This window comes from Saccopteryx bilineata, chromosome 4 (genome assembly GCF_036850765.1).
Source record: "Saccopteryx bilineata isolate mSacBil1 chromosome 4, mSacBil1_pri_phased_curated, whole genome shotgun sequence".
Classification (NCBI taxonomy): Eukaryota; Metazoa; Chordata; class Mammalia; order Chiroptera; family Emballonuridae; genus Saccopteryx; species Saccopteryx bilineata.
Window position 1 is genome coordinate 161,436,762 of NC_089493.1, and position 20,209 is coordinate 161,456,970.

The 20,209-nt window shown below is 41.3% G+C and overlaps 1 protein-coding gene across 1 annotated transcript in view; it reads right to left on the reverse strand.

The window, feature by feature from the left end:
• The window catches only part of TRPC7 (transient receptor potential cation channel subfamily C member 7), a 147,081-nt gene extending 134,211 nt beyond the window's left edge, over positions 1 to 12,870 (reverse strand). Inside the window, exons 1-2 of the mRNA XM_066277151.1 lie at positions 12,754 to 12,870; positions 4,182 to 4,959 (exon numbers count right to left, since the gene is read on the reverse strand). Coding sequence (XP_066133248.1) covers positions 4,182 to 4,959; positions 12,754 to 12,755 — 780 coding nt within the window. The 5' untranslated portion in view covers positions 12,756 to 12,870. The remainder of the gene's footprint in view (positions 1 to 4,181; positions 4,960 to 12,753) is intronic.
• Positions 12,871 to 20,209: the final 7,339 nt, after the last annotated feature.

Here is a 20,209-nt window from a genome sequence, read left to right on the forward strand (position 1 = left end):
TTAGTTATTTAACATGGCTTGCTTTATCCCTTCAACCACATTGTAACCATTAGAGCTTCCCCATTTCACCATGTCCATTAAAACCACACATGCAGGAAGAGTTTAAAGTTCCAGTGGTAGTCAACCTGGTCCCTACCGCCCACTAGTGGACGTTCCAGCTTTCATGGTGGGCGGTAGCGGAGCAACCAAAGTATAATAAAAAGATAGATTTAACTATAGTAAGTTGTTTTATAAAGATTTATTCTGCCAAACTTAGCAAAAATCCGACATAAAGTACTTGGTAAGTAATTATTATTATATGCTTTAACTTGCTGTAACTCTGCTTTATAAATTTTATAAAGTAAAGTTACTTCCCTACTTTATAAATCACTATTACTATGGAACTGGTGGGCAGTTAGAAAATTTCACTACTAACAGAGATACAAAAGTGGGCGGAAGGTATAAAAAGGTTGACTACCCCTGGTTTAAACCATAGATAAATGTAATTGCTTGCTTTATCAGTTGAAAGGATTATCCTTTTAGGATTTCCTTCATTTCCTTCATTAAGTATTTATGGAATGCCTACTAGAATACTGGACACCATTCAAGATACTGGGAAGGCCTCAGTGGCCACATTGAGCTTTAATATTTTTGTGGACTGAAGAAGATTAGAAAGGCAGAAGGAAATCTTTGAATAGCTATATCATCTCCACATTAACAATAGTGGTTTTCTAGTAGGCCTCTGACTCCAACCACAATTTAGACCTTGACATTGACTCTACTTCTTGCTAAGGATGAGACTCTATTCTGGTGGTGAATTAAAATGACTCCAAAAACAGTAGCCTTGGCAGCTGAATCCAGGTGTTTATGCCTACTGTTAATCAGAAAGAGTCACTCCCAGGGTGAGTGTTTTAGAGGCTCTGGAGGATGACATATGACATCTCCATTGAGAATCTGATGGCATTGGGTCATCCGATGGCGACAGTCAGTAATGCATAGTCCCTTTGAAGCAGTACAGACTCTTAAAGGGGGCATTTTAGACCACATGATTTCTTCTTCTGTTACACTTTGACTTCCCTCTTGCTAGGCTGCTCACTTCTCTGAGAAGATGTATGATGCCAGGAGTGCACATGCAAGGATAGTTGACTAAGTAATAAAGTTCTAAAGGAACATTTATGTTAATTTATAATGCACCCTTTGTCAACAATCTGACAGACATTATTTCAGACAAAGGTAATTAGGAGGATGTTAATAACCAGTGAATGTGTATTTGTATGTATTCTTATCTGCTCAAATCATTGCATTGTAGAAAGGATGTGTCCTCCTGTTAGTAGTGTTCTTAATTGTCCATAAAATTTACTTTTTAAATCAAAATATCACAGTAAATACTTTTAGCAAACTTATAATTTTAGATACTATATATGCTAAAATATGCCAGACTTTGGGTTTTAGTAAAAGGAAACAAATGGCCCAGATGTAATGTCAAAGGTTAGTCTAGCATCATTTTATTTAGTAAGACTGGCATGCTCCTGGGTTTCAGGACTGTAGGAGAATTGTGCGAATATCCAGATAATCTGATTCAAACCATTTTTTTCCTTGAATTTATTTTTCCCTTGGCCAGAAATGTCTAATTAAACGGCTTAGCTGTTTCTTTTATGCGACCTATATGCAGATTCAGTCAGAAGCCCAGGGTAGAGTAACATTCCACCAAGCTTCCTTGGGGCATCATAGGCCTTATTGCTGGTAGGTGGAGTTTATTGTATAGAAACAAGGAAGGAAGAGGCAATAGCTACATTTCTTGTGAGCTTCTTTGGGGAATCTCTACATCTATATTCACCAGTTATTCTAGATGAGGCTATGAAAGAGGCAGGATTTAGGGAACTGTCTCCAGTTCAGTAGATGGGTCCAAGATAGGGGGACAGATGAAATAAAATTAGTTAATTTGGTAGCATTTTTCACAATTTTTAGTGCCCTGCAGCTTCCTGTTGGCCTGGTCCTTCTGGCCCTGGCTGCAGGGGTCCCATCCCTACAGAGAGGCCCATGGCCTTCCTTGTACATGCACAGCTAAGTCGTGCCCCTCTTCAGCCACAGTGCCCCACACTCCAGGTCCTCTAGTCCATCTCACCCCCAGTCAAGTTTATGTTCAGAACTCTAGCTTTCATCACTTTAGTCCCCTAATCACAAACTTTCAGCGGCTTTCCCTGTCCTACACGATAGCAGCCAACGTGCCCAGTCTGACACCCAGGGCCCTCTGGTGTCTGCCCCCACTCATCTCTTCTGCAGCTGCCCTGCGTGCCTCTGGAGGCTGGCCCTCTGGGGCTTCTCATCAGTTCCTGCCCGCTGTGGGCCGCTCTGGACCTCACCTTCACCTGCCTCCTCCGAGTGCTCACCTCTCTCCTTGCTGATCCAGCTGCTCCTGCTCAGCAAGGCCCTGCCCAGTTGTTTCAGTCTTTGAGATCCCCCTGAGTGATGCGGTCCATGGGGCTTCCCTTGCTGTGGGTTGGTACCCATCCACAGTCATCTGATTGTGGTTGTGCAGGGGCAGCTCTTACACTGACATCTTGTTTGGGCAATGAACTGGTCTCCTGCAGGGGACTCTTTTCCCAGTTCTCTGTCAGCCCCACATGTGGCCCATCTTTAATATGCTGCATGGCATCAGAGGCTCTGATGGAAGGGCAGGGTGAGAACTATGAGCTCAGCTGTAGCTCCTCCTCTTCCAGCCCTACCTTATGCAGTGGAGAATTTCCCCACTGTTCAGAGAAAGACAGATAAAACTGAGAAGCCCAGTGCATGGAAAAGGCCTCTGATTTGCAATTTCCCATAATGGCTAAGAGCTGGTTCTGATGTTCGAGTGCCTAGATTAGATTAATGGCTTTGCTGCATATTGGCTATATGATATCTCTCTACCTCTGTGCCCTCATATAAAATGAAGATAATAATGGTATCCATATCAATGGGTTTTGAAGAGATTTAACAACATCATATTAAGGCAGGGGTCTCAAACTCAACTCAGCATGTGGGCCACAGAGCAAGATCACAGCCATTCGGCGGGCCGCACTAGGTCTACAAAAGGCAACTGTTACGCAACACTTTTCTCACTGCAGTTGAAAACAAAAAAAAATCAGTACAACAAGCACAATCGTACATGCAGTTTACTCAGTGTCACAAAACGACCAGAAACTGTAGTTCGCATCACAACTGCTGTTAACTAAGCTAATATCTAGCTAGGATGCTAGAGAAATGAAAAAATACAAGTAGGCCCCTAGGCTTACTTAATTTTATCCAAAATATTTTGAACTTCGTGGATTAGTCTGCGGGCCGCACAAAATTGTTCGGCGGGGATGCGGCCCGCGGGCTGCGAGTTTGAGACCCCTGTATTAAGGCAATTAGTCTTTGGCACACAGTGAGTGCTCACTAATGTTTGCTTTTAATTATTGTTAAACACTGCCAAAAGCATTAGGTCTCAGTCTTCTCTTTCAGGGGAATGTCAGTTGACGGGAGAGACATAGGTCCAGTATGGAATAATGGATTTTGAAGATGGCTCTCCCTGGGCCAGCCTGGTAGGCCTAGCTGTTATCAGGGTGGCTGATTTACAGGGCTTGGCCCCATGCTCATCTGCTGGAGGGACAAGCCCAACTCTACAGTGTTATTTTTATTTTCACATACCTTCTCCTCAGCGCTTTGACAGGACAACAGCAATAATTTGCTAGACTGACAAAGGCTGCAGCCAAGTCTTTCTAGCATTAGCTATGAGACAGCCTAGGATCAGCACAGTCTGGCTGGGACAGAGTTGTGAACAGGGCACATCAAAACCGTGCAGGTGAGAACACCAAGCGCTGGACCAGGAAAGCAGCCCAGGGTTTCTGGGCTCCCCTGAGCTCCCGGGGCAGAGCCAAGGCTTGTACACCAGAGCCACAGTGTGCCCTGCCTGCATGTTGCTGGTCTTTCCTGCGTGGATTTGTGTGTGCCACCTCTTCACCGCATTTATGTGGTTTCAAATATTCCACTTTGTGGGCTCTGTTTTATTTTTTTCAGGCCTACATCTGACACAGGTTGAGGAGGAGCCTTCCCTCCCTGTCAGCCTGAAAGACAAGACCCCCAGCTTCACCCTGTGTGAGACCAAAGACACTCGTTTGGCCACTGGACACACCTGGAAGAGCCCACTGCGCGAGCTGCCTGCAGGGTGGTGAGTGGTGAATTACCTTGAACTCAGTCTCAATGTTGGCTAGTCTGGCTAACTCGTTGCTTAGCTCCAGCGCGGTGAGGACAGGGTCTTCACTGGACAGGGACAAGTAGGCAGCACTGGCCAGTCCCTTGTAGGCATTCATGCGGGAACGCGAGTGGCTGAAGGAGTCCTTCCGCTGCTTCTCGGTACACTCGTTGCACTTGCAGAAGTAGTCGTGGGGCCGCTCGATGCGGGCGCCCTTGAGCAGGAGGATGTGCACGATCTCGTACTCCTGGCAGTGGGCTGCCAGGATGATGGGCGTGATGTCGTGGGAGAAGCGCGTGCCGTCCTCGTCGTAGGCATAGAAGTCGTCGTCGCGGAGCTCCTGCTCCAGCGGGCTGAGCGTCAGGCGCTGGCCCCGCGCGAAGGCCGGGTGGCTGAGGATGGCCTCCACGATGCGCACGTAGCCCTTGCTAATGGCCAGCAGCAGCGCGTCCCCCACCCGCGCCAGGTTCTCCTTCTTGAGCAGCAGCTCTGTGACCTCCAGGTGCTCGTTGCCCACAGCCAGCTGCAGTGCGTTCTGCCCCATGTAGTCCACACAGTTGAAGTTGAGGGTCTTGGACTCCTCCAGCATTTTCCTGACCACTGGGATGTTGCCATACTCGGCCGAGTCCAGGAAGCGCTCCTCCTCGGGTGTCAGGCTGGTGCCCTTCTCGTTGAACATGTAGGCCGGACCCCGGATGGCCTGGCGGCGGCCCTTCTCCCGCAGTGTCGTGTGCCGGCGCTGCATGTTTTTGAAGGTGCTGCTCCCCAACCTGAGGGGTGACAAGGCCAAGATGCTCGGTTAGTCTCCCATAGGCCTGTGGGTTCCCGGGGGCAGAGCAAACACACATGATTGAGATAAAAAAGAATGTTGAGATGGGAATTTTAGGAGAAATTATGAAATTTTATGGGAATAATTGTTTTGCCACTGAGATGAAGACAGATTGGAACCTGAACTGTTCTTACTCAACTGGAAGTATTGAATTAGTTATCCAGCATCTGTGCCCCTTTGGGGGAGGAGCGGTGGCCGAGCTGAAATGTGGGTTAGGTAGAGTGTGATGGTGATGGATGTGGTGGGTTAGGGACTGACGTGGCAGACACAGGGCAAGGCTGTCAGCTCTGTTTTCGTCTATGCAACATTGAGCATGTGGTATAACTTCTCTGAGCTTTAGTACAATGCTTCTCTGCACTTTTACTGATACAATGGGAATAATTTTTTGTGAGCTGTAGGGTCCATAGGAGGAATGAATGAGATAACATGCATGTAGGAAGTACTGTCAGTGTTGGTTCAGTCCCCCCCCCCCCCGCCTATTGGCATGCCCAGTTCTCCAAGGCTGTGCCATAGAGATGGCCACCGTGGAGGCTGCTGCCTTTGGTTCAGTTATATTGCTTCAAATGACAAATTGCAACAGCATGCAAGCTGGCCACACATCCTGTTCTGTAGTCTGCTCTCCTGTGTGGGGACTGTGCTTGCTCTCCTGTGGAGCCTGAGCCCTTATAGAAGAGCAGGGTGTGTCAGGGAGCACTAGTTCACTTACTGATGGCCACATAACAGCGCTCCTGAAAAAAATCTAGCTGTAACTTTTTAGGATTGAACCTGGGTTTTTATATGGATGGGAGAACAACAGGTCAGTTTGTATGCTAGGTTCATTTCTAACTTGTTCTTTCCATTGTGGCAGAGGTTAATATTGATACTACTAGTAATACCAGTTAACATTTATTAAGCACCAATTATATGCCAGGAGCTATACTAAGAAGTTACTATACGTCATCGTATTATTGGTGTAATTCTTGCATTAACCCTTTGAGGCAGATAGTATTATTCCTTTATTCAGATGAAGATCCTGAGACAGTGGGGCTGAGAGACAGGCTTTGAGGTCGGAAGGCCCAGAGTCAGAATCCTGGTTTCACTTTTGCCAGCACTGTGACTTTGGACAATTGACCTAATGTTTTAAAGTAGTAGGCCAGAGAAAATAACAGCTGTAGTGTGACTTGAGCCTGAACCAGATACCTCCTCTCCAGCTAGCCTTCCGATCATGAGCAGGTCCCAGCTCAAGATGCTTTAACTATAAAATAGAGGGTCTGGGCCAGATGTTTCCTAATTCTATACAAACATTTTAAACTTTTCTGATTCTCTCACTGGCCCTACCATACTTCCTATTCTCCTTTTTTAACCTGTCCCCACTCATATTACTCAAGTAATATTAGAATGGCATACATTTCAATAAGAGAATTTGTTCTAGACAGTAAGAACTTGGGGATTTGTTTTGAACTATTTTCCATGTTCCTGACTATTTGTTATTGGTCCTGTCTCTGGTGCATTAAGAATACTCAGTATTTCACTTAAGCCATTAGTGAAAAATAAAGTAATCATAGAGGAAGGCTTTTCAATTAAACCTAATGTTTTGAGAGTTTTCTAAAAGTAGATGAAGATGTGAATGTACACATGGTATGTGTAGAGCTGTGTTGTAGAGCAGGGTCCTGACACCTGTATGGTGATGTAACAAGTGCCACCCTCATCAATTAAACATTTGGGGCTTTATTTCATTTTCTGCTCATTTCACCATTTGATTTACCCGTACCCTTTGATTTTAGGTCTTTAAGGGTAAGCCCTATCAGGTATAAAGCCCTATCTTGCAGGTCAGAATTTGCACTCTCATCCTGCCTGGGCCTAGTCACACTTCTTGGGAAAAGCTGTTCAACTATTCAGTGGAGCAGCTTCTTTAGCTGCAAAACGCGAAAGGAGTAATTATAGGCAACTCCCTCCAAAGGCAGCTGTGGGTGTTACACCCTAATAGGGAGCTCTGTGCTCCTTTAGGAAGAACGTCTGAACTGCCATGTTCTTTTCTAAAGAGCACTTTGGTAGAAAATTACTGGGGAAAAGAGTCTTAGCATTCAAGTTCATGAGCTCTTTCTGAGCCCATTACTCTCAACAGTTCTGTCATTCCAGGGAGAGAGGCTCTTACTGATGCCAGAGCAGGCCATAGGTTGGGAGTCCTGCAGAGGTGGGAGTCACACATAGGGTGCAGGGATTTATTATTACAGGTTTTCCAAAAGGAGAGGGGGTGACTGAGTTGAAAGCTAAGCGTTCACCTCATTGTCATTTCCAAGGGGCCTTGGTCAGGGGATGTTATGAATTCAGTTTCAAGGTCTGTCATCTGGATACACAGACTCAGGTGGGGATTGAGCCACAAAAGACTAATAATCTTTCTCATAGAATTACTCAGCTTGTCCTGTGATGACACTTCTGTCCCTCTCAGGAGCACCCTTCTGGACTTAAACATCACAACTCTACCCAAGAAAAGGCAGTTTCTACCCAAGGACATCTGACAGTGTGTCAGAGATGAAATGGCAGCTGTCCTGGAAGGAGCTTGAGCTCGACTCCACATCACTTTTCCATTAGAGGTCTGCTCAAGAGGGAGACTAGGTCAGACTCCAAGGTCAAGGGTGTGTGCTATTCCACAGCAACAAGCCGTGGGGAGATTAATTCAAAGGAAATATAATAACTACTGAACCATTTCACAAGGAACACATAAGTACCCAATCTAAATTCACAGTCCACATGAGTATCATAGATTCTACAGCCTACAAATGTAAAGGATGTTAAAGTATTATTTGTTAATTACTCTGATTAAACAAATAACCATAAAAATCAAGGTATTATCAAGGTCTCATTTTTTAGGTGGAGACTCTGTGGTAGGTGAAGCAAAAGGACTAAACTTTAGGGCAAATAATTTCTGCATAAGAACACAGCATCATACATATCTTGATGTTTCTGTAATAATTATGTATATCTAGTATTTGTCAGAAGTTAAAATGTCCTTCCCAGTTGACATGTGTTTTTTCAAATGACCTTGAAAGCAGACACCCAGAGGTAAATTAACAAGCCTCTTTTTCCCAGCTTTTAAAGCCTCAACGTTGAGGTCCATTAGGATGCACACAGAATTGTCAGTTCCCCTTTCCTAGCAGAATTTGGTACTGATGAAACCTTACGGGCCTTCAAGTCATGTATGCATACAAGCATGTAATGGGCCATGCTGCTCAATGAGGTTGCTTCCAACATAGGGGTTTCACAGCAGACCCTGGAGCCACATGAATTGATCCTGATATTGATGGAGGCCTTTTACCCTGATATCCCTCTAATGATGTTTTTTAAACATTTATTTTTCAGCTTTCTTAAGGTATAAACTAGTGGTTTTCAAATGCTGGTCCATGGACCAATGCTGAGCCTCCAGAAATTTTGTGCCAGTCTCTCTGGTATAACCAACAAATAAAAGAGTACAATATTTAAAGCATATATGGTGGTGATTTTATATATGTATACATCATGAAAGGAATCACATCAGGTAGCCATAATATATTCATTGCCATGTACGTATGTATGAATATATACATATATCGATATATATGAGAATATTAAATACTATTCTTAACAAATTTCAATTGTATAATACAGTGTTAACAACTATAGTCACCAAGTTTTATATTAGATCTTCAGACCTTATTCATCTCACAGCTGAAAATTTCTACCCTGTTACCAGCTCCCCCTATTTCCCCTACTTAAATATTTATAGACCCATTAATATATATATTAGGCTACCACATCCTTGCTACTTAATCTTAACTTTAGTTAGGCTTTAGCCATATGTTTCACAGGGGGAAAAAATCTGCAAAAGATACGTCAGCGAGAGCAGCTTCTTTGGTCCACAATAGCTGGTAGCCAGAACGCACACGCAGGGATCAATGTGCTTCTCTGCTGGACTCTGGGCATCTTGTTGCAGTTTTAGGGCCAGTAAAGAGCAAAAGGATTCTCCCTAAAGTGAAATTAGCATTTGATTGCCCATACTTTAATATTTTTCTTAAAAATGAACTTTGAATGCAAATACCTTTTTATTTGCATGTATTATTGAGATAATAACTGATCAAATACCTCAAGATAGTGGTTTTCATATTTCATATATGCATACATTGACATTTGATGTCATTGAGAAGAGGGTTCTAGTGGAAACAAAACCATATTTGAGAGGAGGACTGATTATTAAACTCCCTCTTAATCTCTCAGTGGCTATTTTTATCAAGCTGCTCTCACAGATGCATCAGCCAGTCCAGGCAGCTAGATGCCAGCGATCCATGGAAAGTGAATTCTGCACCCTAACTCAGGCTGCAGTGAGCATGACCACAGAGTCTTTTTGAGACAGGGATTGTTGTTAATTACTGATGAAGAAAGGCCACTTAATCAAAGTGTCTTCTTAGAGATATTTGTTGTTATTTTTCTTTTTAAAATTGGTACGTGCACCACAGGTCTCTGTGGAAATTATTCAAGCCTGAAACCAATTCAGTCTGTAACATTCCATAACTGAATATAGAAGCACACAAAATCCAAGAGTCAGGCCAGTCACCCGGGAAAACCCAGCTCTGGTCTGTGCAAGTGTGCATATTGAATTTTAGTCCAGGGCAGCAGTGACTAAATCAAGTGATTTGAAATCTTTTTCAAACCTTAGCTCTCTTGCCAGTGGAAAGAGAACCATAAAATCTATCCTCCGTGTGCTTCAGCCACAGAGATGATGACATAATGTATATCATGAACATTAAATATCCTGAGTACTATAAATCTATATACAAATGTCCATTACAGCAATGATCAAACCCTTACATATCCGTACACTTAGGTAAATGATTATAAATTTGATAACATTTTACTCTACACTGTTATTTTTTAGTTTGACTGTTTTTCTAAATGACTATATGATGGTAATGAACATATATTACACATTTGCCATGTGCCAGACACTGTACTAAACACTTTATATAAATTATTTGAAATTTGTACAAATCATATGATAGGCTTTGCTATTTTTATCATTGACCAATAATAATGATTAGCATTTATGGCCCATTGACCATATTGCAAGTACCATGCTGAGTGCTTTAACATATGTTATCGTTGTAAATTTCATTAACTACTGCACGACATAGGTGCTAATGTCATTCCCATTCAATAGATAATGAAATGGGGCTCAGATAGATTAACCGCTCTGTCAAAGATACACAACTTGTGAGTAGCAGATGTACTAGCAGGAGTAGGATGTATCTGACTTGAACACCCATGCTTTTGGCTGCTATACTGCTGCCAGCCATCTTCCTCCTGCATTTTTCTGTTTCTTTAGATTGTAAAATTTTCCATTAGAGTTCAGGATCCTTGAGGATGGGGGACTATAATATATTGCTGATAAAATTATTTGATATGGTGTATATGTACCTGGCATCTAGTGCTCCTGATGCCTGGCCTATGGGGCATTGTTAAATACTTGGCTTTGGGTTGGTCATTACAGAAAACCAGTAAAATAGAGGTGTTAATGTTTACCAGTGGTTTAATTCTTACAAATACAGGAGCCATGTAATCTTTTAACTACTGTCATATTTATAACTGAGTACTAATGCAAAAACTAGTTTCCAATTATAAATAATGATCCATATGTTGCTGCGTGTGACAGCTAATATCAGAGTGTGTATTAAGTCCTGTGGGTGACTGGGGCAGAAAACTGAGGTATTTTCACTTCTGCATTATACTCCTAAAATTTTTAATGTATGTATTTCTAGAGGCATCCAATTTATTTCTAAGTATTATCTTTCTTAATTTGTTGAAGTCAAGATAAGATAATGTATATAAATTACAGTGCCTAGTAAGTGCTCTACTAACTTTGGATAATATTAAGTATTTTAGTTTACTACAATTATAATAATTGTGGATCTAAAGCATACAAGTTGCCCCTAAGCTACAGACAATAATCTGCTTGTATAACACATGTATTTTGAATAAACGAAAAAAAGATATCCACCTATTTATTACCATGAATATGTGAATTCACTGATAAAGTCAGGTCCTATGTATTATATCAAAATATGTTTTCTAAGCAATTCTATTAATGTAGGATTTTCTTTTCTATTGTACTTTGGATTGAAAATATTATATAGTATTCCTGAATGTTAATAAATTATTTTATCAACAATATTTTTTCCACCAAATCATCATTTCTCTAAATATTTGCAGAAGAGGTTATCTCAGTATTTTCATAGTACTATATATATTAGCCATCCAAGTATAACTAGTGTGTTGTATGTGCTTTTTTTTTTACTACTACTTTTTTTAAAATCCATATTTATCTATTTGGAACTGGGAAATTATGAACCTGGATGTTTAAATCTCATTATGTATAGCTCCAGACAGAGCTGAAATATGTTCTAATAGTTATGTCCTCCACCCCCATCAAAGAGTTGTCTTATAATAAAATAAACATGTGAAACCTTTTGATTGTTTCATTGACCTCTTTAATAAGAAAGTATGAAGTAAAAATCCAAAAAAGTAAGAGAGGCTCTTGAATTGTGAAATGACAATCCTGAAAAATATAACTTGCTTAATATTTATTTGGGGATAAATGCTGATTGCTTTTTCTAAGCAAGAGATTTTGGCAGCTCTCTTGCAGGATACCACATGAATCTTCAATTAGTCTCAGTGATGCTCCAAGTAGTCCTGATTTTTTCTGGGTTAATTACTGCCTAAAGGAGTTAGCTAGGCTACATCCTCTAAACTCAGGATCAAGTGTTTTTGGAAATAAATATCTATGAAATTTTAATTGTGACATAGAACCTTCAAAAGTTATTAAATAATTGAATCAATGTCATTGTTTAAAAGATCTTAGAGAATGAGTTTCAGTCATACCCATAATGAATATTCTGAATTTAATATCAATTCATTCATAAACTTGATGTGTGACCAGTGCTTCAAAAATAAGACCCACCAGCAGGTGGCATTCTGAGCCAAAAATTCATAGAGTGCCACCAGACAGGGTCAATCATTATTGCCTCTTTCAAATCTACCCTGAATCCATTAAGCCTTTAAATTACAATTAATGGCAAACACATCTTGGTTATGTCAACTCAGCTGTACTTAAATGGATTTACAAATTCAAACTTAAAGAGGAAGATTTTATGTTCCACAGTTTCAAAGCTGTGACAAAACCCTACCCAGATTAGATCTTTTATTAAGAGCACATTCATTATGTTGAAATGGATGTCTAAAAGACATATTTTCACAAAGAAAAGGAAAGAAAAAGGAAAATCTCTTTCTTTTCATCTGTTCTTTAATAGTGCCTACTTATTAGAATATAGACTTCTTCCTCATCCTATCCTCTTGTTTACATTAAGATAAATGCAACCACACAAAAAAAATCAAATTAAGAAACTGCCTGTAAGTGAACTAGGAGAAGAGACGACGTAATACTCTCTTCTAGGCTTAATACTACACTCCAGCACAAAAGGACTGGGCTACCAGCATGAGTTGTCTATTTCTAAATAGCTTTGTAAACTTAAGACTTTCAATGAGAAGTAAAACATTCCTCTATCAACCCAACAAATCAGAAAGATTTCAGATCCAGGTTTATATCTAAAAATCTAAGCAATGTACAGGAGGGAGAAGGCTAATAAGTAAAAGTTTAATTCCATATTTCAGCGAGATAAGGATCTCTACTGAAAGAAATCAATATGAAAGAATTATCATAGCTGCTTACATTGAGGGCGAAATACGCAGGCTTGTCCCTCCTCTAGATGACCAGAATCCGGTGTTGAGTCCTGGGAATCCGACTCCCCATGGGTGGTAGCCAGGGAGGTGCCGCTCTCCGTGGTGCTGAAGTGTAGAGCTGACAAAGTGAGCGGAGCTCCGAGGATGTGAAAGCGCACTCTTCAGTCCTTTGTGCTGTATGTAATGTTACAAACTCGCCTTCCGAGGCAGACCCGCCTTACTGTTTTCCCTCTCCTAATCTGGGGGAAATTTCCCAGGGAACATGACGGAGAAGGATTCGTGTGTGAGGCTGGCATGCGGTGGGGTGATGGGTTGGTCTAGTCCCCACCCCCTCTCCCAGACAGTAGCTTTGTAAGGGAGGTAGCAACTCTGCCTAGCTCCTCGGGATTTCTACCTGCCCCTTCTCACACACAGAACAGTACATAACACACACAGAGACTCTCTCTCTCTCTCTCTTTCTCTCTCTCTCTCTCTTACACACACACACACACACACACACACACACACATACACACACACACACACACACACACACACACACACACCTCTACCTCAATTATATAAGGCAGCAGATTCTGGCTCCTGAGGCAGAATATTCATCTGTTTAAATAAATGAAAAATGAGGAATGAACTGGTTTCCTACATGTTGTGTATCTGTGTAAATTTACAGAGGAGTGGGTTTAAAAAACTAAAACCAGAGGAACCTGAAGAATGACAATAGTAGTTTCCTTTAATAAGCTTTAATGACACACCCCACTTTGTCTTCAGTGAGTGATGTATCTCCTAACTTTACCTTTTTGTTTCATGTCTTTTTGCATTGTCTAGGATCAGGAAGAGGTCAGTGGTGTAGCTCAAGTGTGATATTAGTCACAAGACTTGAACAGGCTTTGTTTTCATTTGTAACTTCATTTTTTAAAGGAAATTCCTAATGCAAAACCCCTTTTCCTGCACAGTCCCAGCTCACACCAATTGCTACGTTAATAAGCAGTCTACTATTCCTTTTTTTTAAGTGAGAGGAGGGGAGATAGGGAGACTGACCCCTGCATATGCCCTGATGAGGATCCACCTGGCAACTGCTGTCTGGGGCTGATGCTCGAATCAACCAAGTTATCCTCAGCGTCCAGGGCTGCAGCTCGAACCAGTGAAGCCCATTGGTTGCGAGAGGGGAAGAGAGAGAAAGAAGGAGGAGAGAAAGGGGAAGAGAAGCAGATAGTCACTTCTCATATGTGCCCTGACCAGGATCGAACCTGGAATGTCTGCATGCTGGGCCAACGCTCTACCCACTAAACCAACTGGCCAGGGCTGGTCTGCTATTCTTTTACATTAAAGTATTGTGATGGTCTCATTGGAGAGAAAACCTACTTTTGCCTCACTTGATATTGCCTGTGTGAGAGAAACCAGAATTACTCCCTGGATAGCGTCTATCTGGGTCACTGAACAATATGTCAGAATGTTTGTTCTTTCAAATCAATTCATGGATTAACAACTGACAGTCTGTAAAGACTGTCTCTCTATGAAAATGCAGTATTTAGAATTAAAAAGTTAGCTCTAATGTATTTTGTACAATGCCACTCTAGGTTTATATGCAAATCAGATTTCATGGTTCACTAATATGCTACTAGCATTTTTCTCTGGAAACAATGTGGTATGTGGGGAAAGACCCTGGAGCTTTGACTCACTTATTAACTGGATGACTTTTGGTATAATACTTAACCTCATCAAATCTCAGTCTTTTCCTATGTAAAAGGTGGTTAGCAATATTTTTTTCAAAATTCATGGTGTAATAATCAAAATAACATATACAAGCACCCAGAAGAGTATTAAGAGATGCAGAGTAAGTTTGAGTGTTCTTGCTCCCCTCCTTGCTCAGAAGAGGTTAAAACAATTCTCTAGTTAAAATTCTCTAGGAAACTTGACAGCAAACTACTTTTATTTCTATAAGCTTCTATATAAGCTTTCCAATGTTAGTAGTTGTGCTTTATTGGATAAAATACCTTTTTCAAGATAAACTTTCTCAAAATTAACACTTTTTCTTTAAAAAAATTTAAGTCTTTGAAGGGCAGGGGAATTTTTAAAAATTAGAGTCAGCAAAATACATTTAACTTACTTGAAGAAAATAGTAAGAGCTATTTTGTATTACACTGATGTGTAGGACAAAATATGTGAATTCAACAAAAGTGTCCTACACAACTACAAAGTTAGAAGATTTGCTATGACACTGATAATTTCCTTTTGATTGGGATTCCCATCATCATGATTAGTGAAGTGGTATAGAAAAAGTACTCTTAATTACAAAATGCTTCTTAAAAATAATGTGTTGTAGCCTGGCCAGTTGGCTCAGTGGTGGAGCATCGGCCTGGCATGTGGATGTCTTGGGTTTGATTTCTGGTTAGGGCACACAGGAGAAGTGCCATTTCCTTTCTCTCTATCTCTCTTTCCCTCCCACAGCTAAGGCACTATTGGAGCAAAGTTAGCTTGGGTGCTGAGGATGGCTCCATAGCCTCCACCTCAGGCACTAGAATGGCCCTGGTTGCAACAGAGCAACACTCCAGATGGGCAGAGCATCACCCCCTCATGGGCATGCCAGGTAGATCCTGGTCGAGTATATGCAGGAGTGTCTCTCTGCCTCCCTGCTTCTCACTTCAGAAAAATCAAATCAAATCAAAACAAAACACCCCCCCCAAAAAAAAAACTGTGTTGTAGCTTTTAGTTGATAACAATGGAGCTGGAGTCTTATATACAGGCAGTCCCTGGGTTACGAATGAGATAGATTCTGTAGTTTTGTTCCTAAGTTGAATCTGTATGTAAGTGGAACAAGATATTTGCCCATTAAATACAATTTAGACAGATGTTTATCTTAACAGTATTTATTTTTACCTTTCTGTGCATATAAATACTTAAACATTTTCAAACCATTGTAGCCCAGGGACTTCCTGTATTCTGTTTTTAGTAAATAACCAATGAGAATATTTTCATGAAATTATGACATGAACTATGTTTTTGTTTCCACTCATGATGAGCTCACTAAAAAACAAACCATATTTTTATAAAACTGTGTCAATGATGGTAGTTATATATATGGAAGAAGTGAGCAGATTACTTTACAGGTATGTTAACTGAAGGTAGGTCAGAATCAGGCCAGGCAGTTCTTCAAAATTGGTAAGATTAGATGATGTTTAGTGAAGGTTCCAACTTTCAGTGTCTACATTATTAGAGAGCTTTATCACTTCTAGAAGATATCATCCATGACATTTGTGTGAATACTTGTAATCTGAAAAATCTTGCATAAATATAAAAATATTTTCAATATGTAAGACACAGCAGTTATTAGCTCCTTACTATCAACAGTTCAAGTTCAGAAGACAGCTCTTAGACTAGAAGATGTCTAAGGTTCATGAGTAAGATCTTGAACTTTTGTTTTCTTGTAGGCTTGCAGTAGAGCGTGTACTACTTCTAGTCAAACTTCTTGTGTTGTAATTTCGAATGTTCCATTCCCCAAGTGTGTCCCTCACTGTAAAGGAAAGTAGTAATAGTCCCTCACTTGTAGCATTATAGTGGGGATAAAATGAGACAACTTACATAAAGTGCTTGCAGCAATGCCTGGCATGTAGTCAGAGCTCAGCATATGTTAGTTTTCATAATTGCTTCACAGCTTAGTCTGTGACTGAACGGTGAACAAAACTATTGCTTTGTGCTTCTTAGACGTTGCATACTCCATCATTTCCTAGTCGGCCTGTAAAAAATATGAAAATACAAATTTCTGGCACTCCTTCCCCAGAGAATTTGCATATTTTCCTCCAAGAACTTTGGTGATTCTGATGCAGGTGATTGATAAGTCACATTTGGAGGCGACACTGTTCTTGTTTATCAGAAAACCAAGTTGTTTTAGAAACTGCAGTCATGAGTGTGAAAGTCTGTTGCAAGTGACTGAATCCTCTGAGATGCTCATTCTCTTCCACTCCCAGAATGTTCTCTAATAGTCTGTGCTGCTTTGTTCAGTTACTGAACAGACCTGGTTATTTCTCCTAGACAGAAACAGCGATGTATTAAGCAGATTTCTATTTGTGATTTGATAAAATGATGCAAATAAGTTCCACAAAATGTCCAGAATCCACTGCGTTATGCTCATATTCAAAAGGAGTAGGCCAATTTCTGTCATCTTGGTTGATTACAATATCACTGCAGAACATTTCCTGAGTGAGCACAAGATCTGTTGTAAATCCTGTTCTCTACTGCTCTCAAATCATGAAAAATTGTCTTTATTCACAAATAGGTGGGGAGTGACTAGAATGGCCCATGTTTCAAGTTGTTAAGAATAATGCTAATTTAATTTTATTCATTTTTATATGTTTTATGAAGAATTATTGATCTTCCAGTTCGGGCTGTAGCTTTGTGGATTTCAATGGTTATGGCTTTGTAAGATTTATGTCAGCTATGATTGGCCAGTCACCTATTAAATTTTTCTTTTAAAAGCAAACAGAAATTAATATGAAATAATCTATATAAATAAAAATGTAAATGATTGTTTGTTCAAAATCTTAAATCTCCGAAAGTTCTTCACCAATTGCTTTGAAATTTTGACACAACGTTGCATTCGAATATGTGCTCTTTTTTATATACCTACTATTATATAGATATTGATGTCACACCTGTGACAAGTAAAAACATGCTTTTTTGAAAAACAGCACCATCTGTTGGATGTAAAAGCAACACATGCTATACTAAATATTTTATGATTCCATTTCAATGTTTCTGATTTACGATCCATTTACATGCAGCCAGACTTGAGGATGCACTGTTGAGAGCATGGTGATCGTGTTCTGCAGCTTCAGATCTGCTTTGTTCTCAACAGAATGAATGTGATAGGCTGAGAGTGGCTGAAAGACATCAACGAGAAACAGCAGATCAGCATCAAACACGACTCCATGCTCAGCAATCATGCGATTACAATCGCCTTGCATTCCGGTACAACCCAGCTGATGATTATAGTTTGAGCCCGCATGTTCTCATGGGCACTATGACTGCAGTGTATCCTTATTGCAAGGCTCTGAAATTTAATGGAGAAATGAAAGGAATGTGTTGCACTGCAGGAAAAATTAAACTGCCTCGACTTGGAGAACAGCCAGAGCCATTAAAAACTTTGCTTGCCGGATATACTGTTGAATCAAAGCATTTCCTATCTAACATCAGGAAATAGAACTCATGCTTCCAAATGACGTTGTTCAGTGCAGAAATCGTAACAGCTCAATTCATGCAAACTTTCAACGTGAAAAGACAAATGTATCATAAAGCCGGCTCCCTGCTTCCATTCCCAAATGGTCAACATAAATTCCTATGAATGTATTTCATTGGTGATGGCAATGATGAATTGAATGCACGCTGTGGAATTTCTACCAGCATGAAAAGGTCCATCGTTCTCAATTGCAAGAGCTTCTTTACGAAAAAACAATTTAGTGCATTTGTTCAAAACAGCAGTTGACATGATGCCACTGATACACACAAGATTGTTATTCATGCTGACAAAACGGCTGCTGGAGAACATGTGCGAAGACTCAATGCTCCAACTATAGACAAAGTGGCAATTGTTATAGTCGGAGATCAATTCCAACCTAGAGATATTGTTCTTCATCAGAGAAACAAACAATTGACAAAACTTGCAGAAACTCATCAATGCTATGATGCCCTACAATATCCAATCATTTTTTGGGATGGTGATGATGGATATCACTTCAACGTTATGATGATAAATCCAGTCAGTGGTGAAGAAACAAATATGAAATGCAGTGCAATGAACTATTATTCATACCGATTAATGATTTGAGAGAATGAAGACAATCACATTTTCAAATGCTGTCAATTGTTTCACCAATACATCATAGATATGTATGCAAAAATTGAAACAGAACATTTGATATTCATCCATTTGAATAAGACCAAGCTTTGCTCTGAAGAATACTTTCATTTGCGAGATGTAGTTGTAAATGACGGTAATACAACTAACGTTGGAAGACTAATGATTTTGCCATCTTCATATACAGGCAGTCCACATCATATGCATGAGTATGCTCAAGATGCAATTGCATATGTTTGTCACTACAGGCGTTCATACCTATTCATTACATTCACATGCAATCTAGCTTGGGATGATATACAACAACTCTCATTTCCTGGACAGTTGCCGGTGGATAGGCTTGACATCATAGCACGTGTTTTCAGACAGAAGCTGAAATTGCCAATGGATTTCATGGTAAAACACAAAGTGTTTGGGTCCGTGCGCTATAAAAAATTAATGAGCGGGATGACGTCAGAGTAATGGCGGGGTAGGAAGCGCTACCGATAAATCTCCCCCAAAACTCAACAAGATCTTCAACCAGAAACAGAAAAACCTATACTTAGAGCTTCCAGATGCTTCTCAATACACCCAAAGGTATGATTGAGTGAAAAATTGGCTAAATATATAACCAAACCCCGAAGGAAATAGGGAGTAAGAAGTGCTCCGCCTTCCTCACTAACCTAAACAGGGCGGCTTTCTCTGGTAACTGTGAATATAGAAACTGAGGCGGGCAAAGGGGGTGAATAGATCCAGGCCGCCACGGCACAAACGGCCGAACCAGGCTGTGGCACGGAGATCCAAGCCGAGGAAAATCTGATCCTGTGGCAACCTGGGCAATACAAGCTAACACTCGCGCCAAACCCAAACAAAGAAAGACAAGCAGAACGGCCATTTTACCCGGTCTCCTGGTCGGTGCGCAGTTAGTGGGCGAGAATTTCTTCCTAGGCCCCGAGAGTGGGTGCCCGTGTTGCCCCATGGAGAGGCAGGGTCAGAGGCCTTTCTGTGGGCCGAGGGCAGAGTCTCTGAGCAGCCCCAGCGCCCTGGGAAAGCCACGCACGGGAGGGAGTGAGAACTAATTCCAACGGTGGAGATTTTCCGTGCTGGAGGGTGTTTCACTCAGAGGGAACCGCGGCCGGCCTCATATCCTGGTTTGCGCGCGCAGATAAGGAGTGAGCAATTCCTCCGAGTGCCTCGGCAGTGCGCGCCCGTGTTATCACACAGAGGGGCAGAGTCAGGGGCCTTTGTGTGGGCCAAAGTGGAATCTCGAGCCGCCCCAGCACCTTGCAAAAGCCGCGCACGGGGACGGAGCGAGACTCAATTCCAACGCTGCAACTTTTCCCTGCGGATGGGGGTTTCACTCAGAGCGTGAGACTGCTGGCCTGATATCCTGGTCGCAGACAGTGAGTGAGAGTTTCCTCCAAGTGCCCCGGAAGTGGGTGCCCACTTGTGTTACTGGACAGAGTGGCAGAGCCAGAGGTCTTTGAGTGGGCGGAAAGCCCGCCTGATTATGCTAGCAGCTTTGACTGACTGAGCCTTACCCAGAGCCCTGTGCTGAGTGGAAATAGAGTGGGGAGTTGCCAGCTCTTTGAGCCTCTTACTATCCAGGCAGAGG